The sequence below is a fragment of the Carettochelys insculpta genome, chromosome 6 (assembly GCF_033958435.1).
Source record: "Carettochelys insculpta isolate YL-2023 chromosome 6, ASM3395843v1, whole genome shotgun sequence".
NCBI lineage: Eukaryota > Metazoa > Chordata > Testudines > Carettochelyidae > Carettochelys > Carettochelys insculpta.
The window spans coordinates 23,336,205-23,351,140 of record NC_134142.1 but is presented as its reverse complement, the minus strand read 5'-3'; the positions used below and the strand labels follow the sequence as shown (position 1 = coordinate 23,351,140).

At 41.4% G+C, this 14,936-nt stretch overlaps 1 protein-coding gene across 3 annotated transcripts in view; it reads left to right on the top strand.

Annotated features, from left to right (window-relative positions):
• Positions 1 to 14,936, top strand: part of PPP2R5C (protein phosphatase 2 regulatory subunit B'gamma) — a 151,790-nt gene extending 136,854 nt beyond the window's left edge. For 2 of the 3 annotated variants that reach the window (XM_074996501.1, XM_074996503.1), the window contains 2 exons: positions 21 to 137; positions 8,657 to 14,935. In XM_074996501.1, coding sequence (XP_074852602.1) covers positions 21 to 137; positions 8,657 to 8,788 — 249 coding nt within the window. In that variant the 3' untranslated portion in view covers positions 8,789 to 14,935. Of the gene's footprint in view, positions 1 to 20; positions 138 to 8,656 lie in introns of all 3 variants that reach the window. The other variant, XM_074996505.1, reaches the window with a different exon arrangement.

Genomic DNA, 14,936 nt, shown 5'->3' with positions numbered 1-14,936 from the left:
AACAATTTGCATTTTATTAGTATTCAACATATAGTGACACCAGTGTGCTCAACAGTCCTGTTGCAATGGAAACAGATGGGCCTTTAATTGAAGATTTACAGATGCTGAAAAAGACCGTGAAAGAAGAGGCGTGTCAGGTAAAACCATATGGAAAAAATTAAACTCTACAAACCCAATTTACTACTGTGTAAATATTGAGTGAAATATAAAATAGCAGTTATCTTTTTTAAAACAGCAGTATCCATTAACCCTAGAAATCATCTTCAGTATTTTTATTTCTTCTAGTAGTGTCCCATGGGTGCTCCACTCTGGATGTTGGTGCATCCTCACACTGGCACTTGGGAATTCTTCCACAGCCATGGTTTTCCATGCTGCACATGCGCAAAAGCACTCCTCATGCTCTCTGGCATGTGTGTGGCACGGGCTCCTCAGTTCTTTCTCTACCTTCCTCAGCTGCAGGCAGAGTATCATTAGTCTCTACAAGAGAGTTCGAAGTTTGCTAGTTGTAGTTGCTTAGCTGTTCCCTAGTCCAAGTGATTTCCGCTTGTTCTACGTTAGATACTGTAGCCAACCAGGCTCGGATTCCCCAGAAACGAGGCTGCACCCAGAAGGAGAGTGCTATATTTGGTTTATTGAAAGCGCGTGACACCCGCGACGGGAGCCCCGGAGACGCCGCAGTCACCCATGGGGGGGAAACCCGACGCGCCGGAGCTTCGCTCGGGGAGAGGCTCTGTAACAGGCCTCCTAACACTAGCTGATAAAGCTGAGCTCATTAACATAAGATTGCCTAAAATTGCCTATGCATTTCTTATCACTATCTCTTGTGGCCTACTGCCAGCGTAGCCTTGAAATCTTGGCAAGCGCGGCTTGTTCTGCAGCTGTTCCCATGGCAGTTTGCAGCTTTCACCTTGCACAGACTGGTCTGTTTAGATTCTCCTGAGGATTCACAGAGGGGTCGATCTGCTCTCATGAGACCGTTACAAACTCTTCTCGCACCCTACAGATACAAAAAAAAAAAGTTACTTAAATAGTTCGCTAGTCTTAGAGTGCTGCGTCACTGCTATGCAGTGTACAACATGCAAGGACACTGTGCCTGTTTTGGATGGTCCCACATCCTGCTTAAAGTGCCTTGGAGAATGCCACCAGACACAATCATGTGTCCATTGTTCCAGCCTGATGGCCAGAGCCCGTAAGGATTGCACTAACAGGCTCAAGACATTCTTATATGACAAGTCCCTGCAGCCACTGGCCCCCGACAAGCCAGTGGCTCAGGCTGCAGCTAAAGGTGAGGACTGCAAGCATCCCACAGCTGCTAAATGGTCTCCTGCCGGTGTACCGAGTCCATCTCCTGTCCATTCCTGGTCTCCTACGCTGTCTGTACGAGCTGCACCAGAAGGGAAAATCATTCCGAGCTCTCCGGCACCATCTCTCCTGGCACCCACCAAACGGGCACATTCCGTGCTGAAATGTAAACAAATGGTGTCAACTTAGGCAGCACCAACAGCACCAAGAATGCCCACCGCACTGGCAAGCCCACCACACCTAAGGTGTGACAGACTACTCTAGCATTTGTGCCCATTCAGAAGTGGCACTGCTTGTGTTCCCCACAACAGGGGACTTCAGACAGAACCAGGGTGGATACCCCTCCCCACTCTGGGGCACCACTTGGTACAGTACAGCATCACCACAAGCACAGTACATCTACCACACCTTCCATGCCACAGCAACTGGCACCGAGAGGCCCGGTGCCAAAACCAGCACTGACTGAACAGCAGGCCAGTGCAGCACAGTCCTGTCGGCACTGATTGTCACCAAGGTTGCTGGCTTCACCATGCCTTTCCCACCACTCAGCGGCATCATTTGCCTCTGACACTAGGCCTCCAATGCTGGGTGCCAGATCTGACAGCGCCAGCATATTCTCTTAACATTCCAGCCCTGTACATCCCTGGCAGGATGCCCTACCAGCTACTATACAATACCTTCCACCAACTCCTCCATAGTTTTGTTCATCACTATTCACAACTGGAACAACAGGGGCCCTCTTGGCATGAAGCGTTGTGGCACCGACATACCCAGTCAGCACCATCATCCATGATGGAACTATGCCCGTTTTTTCCACGGCCGTCTACAGCACTGTTCCCACCATAAGTGTATCCCAGCATTGAGGAATCACTATCTCAAGACGAAGGAGCCATCATCCTCAATGGATGATGCGGTGCTCTCCTTGTTGCCTCCTTCAACAGATCACACTCCATCATTCCAGAATCTTTTCCACTTAGTGGCAGTCACTGGATAAGGAAGGACACTCAGGAAGTTCCAGTGAAACAGTACTGGCTCCTGTGAATAGTACAGTCCCCCATCATCCTTCAGGGAAGCATTGCCCATGGAAGAAGCCATCATTTCCATTGCCCCCATCAGTAAGCGGGCTGATAAGAAATACTTTCTGGACTCCAGAGACACTGAATCTCTGTTCACCCACCCATCCCCCAACTCTGGCACCCTTCTCCATGCTGCTAACTACACAGCCATGTTGGCAGACTGTGATTTTCAAAATTAGCTGAAGCTTCAGGTGCTGGTCCCAGTGTTGCCTGAACATCAATGCCAGACACACTCTAATATTATTAAAAAGGGCTACACCGTTGTCACCATGACCATGCAGTCAGCCATGGACATAGCCAACACACAAGCACCTGTCACCGCTTCAGTGGTTGTCATGCACCACACTTCATGACTCATCCCCTCAGGGGTACCTGAAGAGCTACAGCAGAAAGTTGAAGATCAGCTATTCAATTGCCCACATCTTTTTGCGGACAAGATGGATGACTACCTCCATTCAATGAAGGATTTCAGGATGACTCTCTGCACCCGCAGGATGTATGCATCTCCTCCCCCCCAGTAAAATGGGCTCAGTATTCCCCATACCAATGCCCTTGGGAGCAATACCAGCAGTCCCACCAGTAACCTTGATTTGAGCAGCACTGGGGTCACAAGCTGCAGCACCAAAACACTGGCAGACAACATCAGAGCCAACAGCCCTTGACATCCCACCCTCAACCTTCCAAGCAGCAGTTTTGTGGCTGTGGTCAAGAGTCTGATTTATCATTTCCAGAAGGGCAACACACAATCATTTTTCCACTGTCTCTGCCCTTTTCTGCATCAGTGGAAGGCCATCACCACAGACAGATGGGTGTTGGAACTGGTTGCACAAGGATATTCCATTCCCTTCACCTCTACACTCCCTACCCCGTCCCTCTTCAAGGACTCTTCTCAAGGGACCAGGAGATTCAACAGCTCGTCAATTTGGGGGCGGTCAAGCCTCTCCCTGAGGAATTCCGGGTTGGGGGGGTTTTACTCCATTTACTTCTTCACTCGGAAGAAGAGTGGAGGATGGAGAACTTTTTTGGACCTTAGACATCTCAACAAGTGTGTCCTTTAGAAACATTTCAGGATGGTGACTCTCGCTGCTACTATTCTTGTCCTGGACAAACATGATTGGTTCTTACCTCTCGACCTACAAGGTGCATATTTCCATATCCCCAATCATCCAGCTAACAGACACTTTTTCTGTTTCACATTGGGGCATTCTCACTACCAATATTAGGTCCTCCGTTGGCCTTTCCACAACTGTTTTCCAAAACCTTGGCAATAGTGGATGCTCATCTTCATCATCACAGGGTCATTATCTTCCCTTACCTGGATGACTTCGCTCTCCAAAGCATGACACATGGTGCATGTCACCATGTGCCTCTGCTCAACCTGGGTTTCCGTATCAACTATGCAAATCTAGAATCCACCCTACTCAGACGCTGGAGTTCGTAGAAATGCATATAGACACTGCCTCTGCCACAGCTATCCAGCCCTTTCGAAGGTTTTGCACTCTATGCAATCTTTTTCAGGCAGTGCATCTGTTGGCCACCAGTATGGAACATGTCTGCTAGTAGTGCTGAGCCATACGGCCGCCACCACTCAGGTGGTCGAGCTGGCCAGGTTCCACGTGCACTGCCTTCTGTCATGGCTGGTCTCATGTCATTCCACAGCCAGGGACATGCTCTACAAGATGGTAGCCATCCTTCCATGGGTTCTCACTTCTCTTCAGTGGTGGACATGTCAAGGCAATGTCCTCACAGGCGTGCCCTTTCATCAGTTGTCACCATCGGTCACTCTCACCACGGATGCCTGTTTCCTCATTTGGGGAATGCATGTTGGACAGCACACAGTGAAGGGGAGGTGGTCGTTCAACAAACAAACGCTTCACATCAATCTGTTGGAACTCTGAGCAGTCTGCTATGCCTGCAAACATTTTCAGCGGCTCCTGACTGGCAAGTCAGTCAATGTCCTTACCGACAACACCACTTGCATGTATTACATCAACCACCAAGTAGACGTTCATTTACTGTCTCTCAGTATGGAAGCCATAAGACTGTGAACATGGTCATTTGACACTGGGTCAGTCCCGTAGCTACACATCTTCACAGGATTGTCAATGTGAGGGCCGATACTCTTGTCACTTGTTCACTGACCGTCACAAATGGTAAATGAACATGGTTGCCCTTGACCAGGTGTTCCATCTGTGGGGCTACCCTCACATAGATCTGTTTGACACCAGGACGAACAGAAAATGCCACTAATACTGTTCCAGAGCGGGGCTGGGGAGGCACTCCCTCGAGGATGCCTTTACCATCATGTGAAACACACCTCTGCTGAACACGTTCCTTCCCATGCTGCTAATTCACCAGGTGCTACTCAAGGTCAGAGAAGACCAAGCCCTCATCATCCTAGTAGCCCAGGCCTGGCCCAGGCAAACTTGGTACCCTTACCTCTTTTGAATGTCCATAGCAGCTCCTTATCCATTTCCTCCTTGTCACAACCTTTTATCCTGGGACTTTGGCTGCACTCTGCATCGCGATCCCCTCAAACTGCATCTTCATGCATGGCTCCTTCATGGCTTCACAATGCTGAAATTACATGCATCCTTGTCAACAGCAGACAGCAATCTTCCTGTGAGTCTTACCTGTATAAATGGCAGCCATTTTCTCACTGGATAGACTCCCATTGTTCCACACCTCCTCCATACCATGCATTTGCCTATCCTTTTGGATTACCTACCGAACCTGCGTGAGTCAGGCCTTGATCTCAAGTCTCGTGGACCAGGTACATGTCACAACCATAGAGGCATTTCACTAATCTGAAGAAGGTTTTTCATTCCTGGCCCACCCCCTCACCAAATGCTTTTTAACGGGCCTTCAGAGCACCTTCCTATTGGTCTGTCCACCCCCTGGTTCCTATCTGGGACCTTAACTGTGTGCTTCACTCCTCATGAAGAAGCCGCCCTTCAAGCCCTTGTCAGCACGCTCCTGGGATCATCTGTCTATGAAGTTCTCGTTCCTCAGAGTGATCATGTCGGCCAGGTGCATCAGGGAGCTAGTCACCCTAATGGCTGAGCCTCCATACACCGTTTTTACCAAAGATAGTTACCTTGCAACCTCATCCCAACTTTCTACACAAGGTTCCCTCTCCGTTTCACATTAATGAACTGATTCACTTAGCTATGTTTTTGACGAAGCTGCATTCCGACCCAGCACATGTGGCATGGCACATGTTCGATGTCCACCGGGAGCTGGCCTTCTACATCAACCATAGAAAGGCATGGCACAAGTCTCCCCAGTTTTTCCTGTCCTTCGTGGAGCAGTCTCATCCCAACAATTTTCCAACAATTGTCTCATCCCAACAATTTTCCAAGTGGGTTTCCTCTTGTGTCCACTTCTGTTAAGCACTTCACCATAGGGAGCTGCTGGGTGCTGTCACAGCCCACTTAACCTGGGCCGTGTCTTCCACTACCACCTTCCTCAAAAACACGCCCCTTATGGATGTTTGTAAGGTGGCCACATGGTCTTCCTGTAACATGTTTGCTCATCAATATGCTTGTTCATCTACCATCGCATCTTCTATCCAAGTGAACAAGCTGTGTTGTCTACTGTGGTAGTGACTGAGCTCCAAAACCACCTCCATTCTACAACTATTGTTTTATAGTCACCGAGACTGAAGCACCCTTGGGGGACACTACTTCAAGAAGAAGAGGAAGTTACTCACCTTGTGCAGTAACGATGGTTCTTCGAGATGTGTGTCCCGTGGGTGCTCCACTTCTGTCCCTCCTTCTCCTGCTTGGGAGCATCCTGCTTTGTTTGTCAGGTAGAGAAGGAACAGAGGAGCCCGCACCACACATGCACCAGAGAGGTTGAGGAGGCACATCTGCACATGCACAGCATGGGGAAACTACAGCTTGGAAGAATATCTGAGCGCCAATGTAAAAACGCACCAACACCCAGAGTGGAGCACCCATGGAGGGACACATCTCAAAGAACCATCGTTACTGCATAAGTAACTTCCTCTTTCATGTGCATGGGCTGTGTCTACACTACAGAAATAACTTCAGAGTTGCTTACTTCGAAGTTGAGCGTCTACACACACCCTACTTCAAAGTTAAACGTCAAAGTAGGGCAGTACTCCATTCCTGGGAATGGAGTAAGGACTTCAAAGATGGGTTCCCTTACTTCGAAGTAAGGGAAAACATTTGTAGACTCTCTGCTGGCTACTTCGAATAATGCCTAACTTCAAAGTTGGCTCCTAGTGTAGATGCACCCATGGTATCCTACAATAATCAACATCACCAAAGAAGCTATTTTAAAACAAAACATACCTTGTTAGCAAGAAATAAAAATTCTAATGTCTGCTTTCTGCTGTATATTTTGTGATATCTTCCACAATTTTTTTTATGTTCATATTATAGCATGGAAAAGAGTAAAAGGTTGGTTAGGGTTTGACAAGTTCTTTGCTCTAGACCTCAACTTGTTGCACATGGGAGAGGCTGTAAGAGACTTAGCCATTATCAAAGTACTTGTGCTATTCTTCCATAAAGTACATTTTCTTGAGTTTGTTCTAAGCACTGAGCTGAATATAATCTTTTGCTGCTGTTGCCAATTCTAATGTTGGCAATCTTGCTAGCCATCTACTTGTGTCCCATTTCATCTTTTTTCAAAAGATTGTTTCAGAGTAATTACCTGTTTCTTGATGTCATGGTCTGCTGATATGGAGTAGAAATTGCTCTAGTTGTGACATCCTACCAATAGATGAAAATATATTGTCTCTGTTGATTGTTTTTACATCTGTCAGTTGACTGTAAGATTTTTATTGAAACATTTGCATATCCTGGGAAGAGTAGATGAACCTGTACTTGTGGGAGTTGCCTCTTTTGTATAGTATATATTTGAGCCCACTAGGAAATTTAATTAGGAGGCATGAGCTTCGGTGTGTTCAGTTTAATAGGACTTTCAAGATCATTCAAACTGGCCTCAAGGAACTAGGATTGCTGGTCTGTAAACATTAGGGCCCCCTTCATAGACATATGTAAGGCATTACACACAGTAGAAAAGTGTGTTTTTCCTGTTTTATAGGCAGGCATCTCAAAGTCATAGCTAGACCAGGGAATGCCTGATTCCCTCTGGACTATGGAGCTAGGCTCCATGATTATTTTCTTACTGGAACTCTGTTGTGTTAGACTCTGAACAAACACAAGAAGTCAAACTTCTTTTATTATTTCTTTGTAACAGAGAGAACAAAATTCTTAAGTATGGAATGGAATTCAGGATGTGCAGGGAGGCAATAAAAACTGTGAGGCCATGCTGAGGATCAGAACCTGGAACCTAGGCTGAACAACAGAGATGGAAAGTGTGTGTAATGGTTCTAAAGAGGCAGCAGAAAATTCCATTTTGTAGACCCTCTGTATCATAACTTACCAGCCCACCTGTCTACCTTCCTGATATCTTCAACTGCTTTTATGCTTCTTCCCTGCCTCCTTTTAAATGCAGGATATGCAAGCTGCAGGCAGAATTGCCAGGTAATTAAGATGGTCAGCCTGCTACAGAAGACACTTCCGTTTGACAAAGCACCTATGGCTCACCAGACGGGAGGGCTGATCTGATTAATCTTACCATGTCTGCCAGTTTAGGACTATCACTATGGACTTTTACCACACCTGAGAAAAGTTGGAGTGTGGCATAAAGGCAGTTAAGTTTATGGGCTGCCTTTTTTGAGAACCAGGGAGAGTCAGATCAGTAGTGGAAGTGACCCATGGACAGAAGATAAAGAATGCAGGGAGGTGAGAGAACTAGAGAGGAAGCATTGTAAAGCAGTTCACAAAGTTCCAGTGGAATACTGTGTTCAGTTCTGTCATCCATTCTTTACAAGGGCATATTAGAATTAGTGAAGGTTCAGAGATGGATGATGAAAATGATTGAAGCAAGGAAAAAAAATCTAATGAAGACAGATTTTGACTGTTTACCTTGGGGAGAAGACATAAAAATATGCAAAATAATGAATGGTATAGAGAAGGTAGATCAGCAACTGCATCATACAGAAGCAAACATAATTATTCAATAAGACAATAATATACTAAAAATATTTTGGATGGACTTGTTGTAATGCTATATTTGGTCTTTTTTTTTTTTTTTTTTTTTTTGGCATAACAAAGCAGACATTTACAACGCCTATTTCAATCCTCTTTCTAAAGTACATAGGAACACGAGTAAGGATTCTTGAACAACAGTTTGCATTTGACAAATAACTTATTTTGACCAACTATTGTACATTTTTATTTTAGGCACAGAGAGATCAGAAAAAGGATCGTCCTCTTATGCGACGCAAGTCAGAACTGCCTCAGGATATCTACACCATGAAAGCCTTGGAATCCCACTGCAGAGCTGATGAGCTAATATCACATGATGGGCATTAGACTATTACAATGTAATATTATTTTGGAGGAAAACTTTTTTCTGGACTCAGTTCTGTAGTAGAGAACTTACTTTTTTGTGCCATACCAGTCAGTTACACAAAAAGTCAAAACTTAACTTCAACCCGTTTCTGTAGGCAATAACTTAATACAGTATGCAGCTCAAGATTAGTAGTTCAAACAATGGTAAATTACTTGATTCCATATGCAGAACCATGGGTTGACTAGTATTAGAGGGCCACATTTTTCTGGTGGTGGTTTCATAGTACCAGCTAGTTGGCAACATGCATAATTTTATAGTAGTACCTGAGAATAACAATCTGTAAGTTATTTCAGCCAAAATTAGTCATTTCAATGACTGATAGTTGGTACTATGGTAACACTGTTTTCACAAGCAAAATTCTTTCAAATTTAAGTATTACATGTTTTTCTAAGACTTCTCAACTTTGAAATTGTTTCCACATTATCTTGTAATATACCAGCTGTTTTGAAAATATACAGTTCTTTACTTTCCTGTTGTAAAACACAACTTACAAAATGGTAACTTCATGACAATCGTTAATCACAGTTGATTTCTAAGAGTTATGTAAACTGTTTCTTTACTTAGAATAAAGATATACATATATATACACACACACACACAAACCCCATAGCCTAGTACTTTACATGTATTTAAAGCCATATTTTCCAGTCTTTAGTATGTAATACAGCACCAGTATTCCAAAAGTCAACTGGTAGAAGAATTTGTTTCTTAAAATGAAAAATGATCTACCTTGACTGGGAATAAATTGAATATAAAAGTATTTATATTTTGATTTTTCTTTCCTTGTTTTCAGTTCAATACAACACAGTTTCTCCCTTATCTGAGCTTTTAATACTCAGCATTTTTTCTTGGGCTCTGAGAGTTCAATATTCTGTGGCAGATATCATGATGTCATTTAAGTTGCATTAATCTTCTCAGACAAACATTGTTGCCTTTCAGTAAAACACAACACCAGTAACTTGTATTATAAAGTAAAACAGGTAAAAGATGTGAGTTTAAGAGCTGATAAATCAACAGTGACTGTAGTTTTACGTGAATATATTTTTTGTGTTGTAAAGAGCACATATATTACAAATACACCTCACAAGTAAAATGAAAATGCATCTGAGTTGCTGATGATCTTCAAATGCTGCTATATATTCCACAAGGTTACTTGCATGTAATGAGCTTTTTGTTGTAGATGGAAAAGCACGGGAGGAAAATCTCTAAGCATATAGTGCTTTGTCTTCAATATTTGATTTCTCTCAGGGTGGCCAGTATTCTGACTTACTTATCCTGCTTAAGAGCTGTTTGAGATGTGTTCTGATATTCTAAATAAGTGACTAGTTTCTTTTGTCTCCGGCAGTAACATAATATTACAATGTTTAATGTCTTGCTGCATAAAATGATAAAAATGTGGCTTCTTTAAAACGTTTTGTTTTTTTAAAAAAAGAGGTCTCCTGCATCCATAAAATATTGTGCAAACAGACATTCATAGTAACATTGTGCAGATGTAGTGCCTGCTGTCTGTGGTTGCATTGAAAATACAATTCTCAATATTTATGACATTGTCTGTTGGGGGGAAAAGTAATTTTAGTGGATGGAAATTATTGCTAAAACAAAAGTAAAACTAAATTGAAAAACCACCTAGAGCTTCAAGTGGAAAAGTCCACTGTGTGTGGAAACACTTCCTGTTAAACTTGAAAAAAATATGCTTTACCATTATGATAAACTATATTAAAACAGTTTAAAGATGCCTTCTCCTTTTCAGGGGAAAAAGGGGTGCTTTTAATTGTATAAAGCAATGTCTGTGTGTTTTGATATACCATTGTTTGAACTTCCATCTTTAGCTGATAGATTATCAAATAATTTGATTTTGGGTGTTCAGTATGTTTGTGGAAGAGGTTTCTGGAAAGAAATACTCTTACCCTAGGGGCAAAAACTTGTATATCAATGTTTGACTGTCTAACACTCAATGTATAAGAACATCTTTTACTGTCTAGATTTTATTTTTATTCTTTACTGAAGATAAACATTCACCAAAAAGCAACAGGGGACAATGTAATGGGTTTAAAAAAAATTAAAAGTTTGTCAAATTCACAATTGAGGATTTTGGACATAAAACATTTACCTAGCCAGTATTCCAAAAAATTATCAATACTGATTGCTTGGCTTGTTTGTTACCACCATTTATATATTTTGTATAGTCATGTACTAAACTACTCTAAAGCGACTACATCAAAAATAAAAAGTAAAAATAAAGTAGAATTTTGGTGGCTGTTGTTCTTCATAAAGTTATGTGTTTGATGCATTTCATATTCTCCAAAATCACATCTGTACATCAGGAATGTCAAAAGTAATATTACAAGTGTCTTTTTAGTGTGGCTTTAGTATGGCTTTATTTTAATATTGTATATACATTGTATTTTGTTTTATGGTAATAAGTAATAAAAATGTAGACTTCATATTTTGTACAGAATGGTCCTATGTACAGAATAAAAAGTTCCTAAAATCAGCAAAAATAGGTAAGTGGCACAATTATTTTTCATTAGACAATATCTGTAACTTTGTTTTAGTGAAATGTTAAGTTCAAATGTACCTACATATTTTTAACATTGTAATTCAGATTTTTAATTCTGACATTGTTTATGAAGAACAACTTCCTCCACCTGCCATTTATTATGCTCTTTTATCTAATTTTAAAATTCTAAAAATGGTGTATTATATGGACTAAATAAAGAACATGTGAATTTTACTTGCTTACCATGAAACTAAATGTGCCAATTGCAACTGGTTTAAAAGTCAACCAGAACTTAGAGAAAATAGCTTATAAGTTAGAGAGTAAAATTAGAGTTGATTGTGTATGTCTTTGGGAAAGTTGTCTGTAAGTCTTAGAAATATATCAGTATCAAGTTATGGTTATTCTTTGCCGTAAATAACCTTAGTTTTTAGTGCAGATATCAAGTACTACATTAATACAAAAATACTTTGAAGAATCCTTCAAACCATCTTACAAATACCAAAGAAAAACGCCTCTTATGTCATGTTATCTTCCCTGTAAAAACTTGTGTCCATTGGAAGGATTTCCAGCGAGACAGAAATAGAGAGGACAGCATCAGATGATGCAGATAGATGCACCAAATATATATTTTTAATCTAGATTTTTCTTCCAGTTTTAGCTATCTGTTCGATCATCCAAGGATCTTCACCATCTTATAAACACTCAAATACCCTCTGGGATATGTAAATGCATTAGATAAAATCATGGAAATTTTAAAAATTAGTTCAAAGAATGCTTTTACCATATTTAACACAGTCTCCAGACATCCTCCACTCATATATTTAAAGTCAGTGTAAACCCGAAATGACAGACTAGATATGAACAAAACTTGCAGATGGAAATATGCTTTCTTTAACAAAGCATTAACATACATTGTATTCCTAGACCAAAGTGTGAATAAGACCAAACATTGCCAATATAAAAAAATTGATTATTTTGGCCAAATATTTGGGGAGGGAGTATGCATTTTGTTTTTACCCAAGTCTGCATTTTTAGTAAGAATTGGATGAATACCTGAATGAATTGTTGACGATCACTTGGATATTGAAGGTGAATTATTATTCATGAATTTAAGATCATTTGGATAATGCCTTTAATTTTCAAATGTGTAGCTGATTCAGAGATGCCATTCTGTTCTATCACATCATAGTATCTGCAGTCTTGGTTACTTTTGACTGCTGTGTCAGGTAAGGATTAGCTCCAGCATTGCAATTTAAATCTAGTGTAAAAAAGATAGCTAAATCCGGTATGTATAAATATTTGCATACACAAAATTAGGTATTTTTGTGCATAGATGTTTATTTTAAAGTTAATGTGGTTTGTTTTCGTCATTGTCTGATATATTTGAAAATATATATATATTATTTTGTATCTGCAGTAGGGACATAATATTAGAGTTAAGGCAGGGGAGAGGTTTTATTTTGAGCTGGGCTCAAACAATTGATTGCCCATAGTTTGCTTTTAAAAATAAATCCTGGTTTCTTCATTTACAATGAATGCAGGAATCTGTAAACATTTGCCATTTGTGTGGTTAAGCCATTAAAATTAATGAGTAACTATCTGTTAATAGTAGGATACCATTTATTTAAATTTTGGATGTTTTCTACAAATATTTCCGCTGAGGAAAAATATTACTGAATTCACCTAATACATGTAATATTGTCTCTTCATCATGAAAGCTGTCTAGATTGCCAAGAACTGTCGGCAAATATATGCAAATTGCACAATGCATTTGCATATCTTTTGCCAACAGTTCTGCTGGGAGAGGCTTTTCCAACATTTGGCTCATCCATAGGAGGCCAAATGTTGGCAAAATTACCTTTGTCAAAATATCCCTTTTTCCTTGTGGAATAAGGTGTACAGGGATGTCGACAGAAAGGCTTCTGACCAGCAGATCTCTTCCAACAGATCTGCAGAAGTTTTGTTGACAGAAGTCTGAAGTCTAGACATACCCTTAGAATTATGTACAGAAATACCCTCAAAAATAAATCAGTGTAAAACTTTAGATTCTACAAGTCCACTCAGTTCTAGTTCTTGTTTAGCAAATCACTCAATCACGTTTGTTCTTCTTCGAGTAATGTCCCTGTGGGTGCTCCACTCTGGGTGTTGGTGCATCCTCACATCAGTGCTCGGTGATTCTTCTATAGCCATGGTTTGCCACACGTGTGCAGTAGTGCCTTGTGCTATCTGTCATGTGCGCAGCCTGGGCCCCTCAGTTCCTTCTCTACCACCCTTGGCAGCAGACGAAGCTTCAGTCTCTTGCTGAAAGATAAAGAAGAGTGAGTTAGTTATTGTTCTACCCTTAGCCGTTCTTATCAGAGTTATATTTCCTATTAATTTTAACAGAAAAGAAAAGAAAAGTTTAATTAGGTTCAGTGTTAGAGTTTAGTTGCTGCGTCATTGCCATGCTGAATTCTCAAGGCTTCAAGCTATGCACAATGTGCAGGGAAGCCATGCCAGCCTCCGATGGCCACTTGTTCTGCATTAAGTGCCTGGGTGAAGGTCACCAGCCCAATCCTGCACCCACTGCTCAAGCTTCATGGCAAGGGCCATGAGGGACCGAGCCAACAGGCTGACGACTTAACTTTTACAAAAAGTCCCTCCAACCACCAGCCCTGTAACAGCTTTCTGCTGGAAAACCAGCACAAGAGACCAAGGGTATGGACCCTGCATGTCCTCCTACCTCAGTCAGCACCCGGACAGCCAAGGCAAGTCCTTCCACAGTGCATTCCTGATCTGAGGCGCTGCCTTCACAAGCCATTGCCAGTTGAAAAGGGTGCCGTGATGTCTGTGGCATTGTCTAGGCCAGCACCATTCAAGCGGGTACTTCCGGAGCTCAGCTGCCAGCATTCTGAGTCGGATATCACCAGCAGATTGTTGATTCTTTTGGCGGGGTTGAGGTGCTGCAATTTTTGCATCAGTGTGTTGCTCTTTCAAGACTTTTGAAAGCATGTTTCAAACTTTATCCCTCTAAGATATTGGAAGGCACTTCAGATTGTTAAATTTTGGTTTGTGCGTTATAGTTGTCTTTAGAATTCTCATATTGAGATCTTTGCATTTTGTCAAATCTCACTGAAAATATTCCTAAAACATGCTGAGTCATCTAAGACTTGTATAACATGATATATATCAGTATTCAGGTAAAATACAGAACAGGACACATACAGTTCTCCCCCAGAGAGCTCCATCATAAATTTAATTAACACATTTTTAATGAGCATCATCAGCATGGAAGCATATTTTTCTGCAACGGTGGCTGAAGCATGAAGGCGTATATGAATGTTTAACATATCTGGCATGTAAATACCTTGCAGTGTTGGCTACAAAAGTTTTGTGCAAATACTTGTTCATACTTTTGATTTGTAAATAAGAAGTGGGCAGCATTATCTCCCATAAATGTAAACAAAACTGTTTGTTTTATTCTTCAGCAAGTCACTAAGAAGGTCTGACTGGACTAGTAGGCTTCAAAATTTTACATTGTTTTCATTTTTGCAGTCCAAATATTTGTAATCAAAAATGGTATAAAATGAGCACTGTACACTTTGTATTGTGTTGTCTTTGAAATTAAA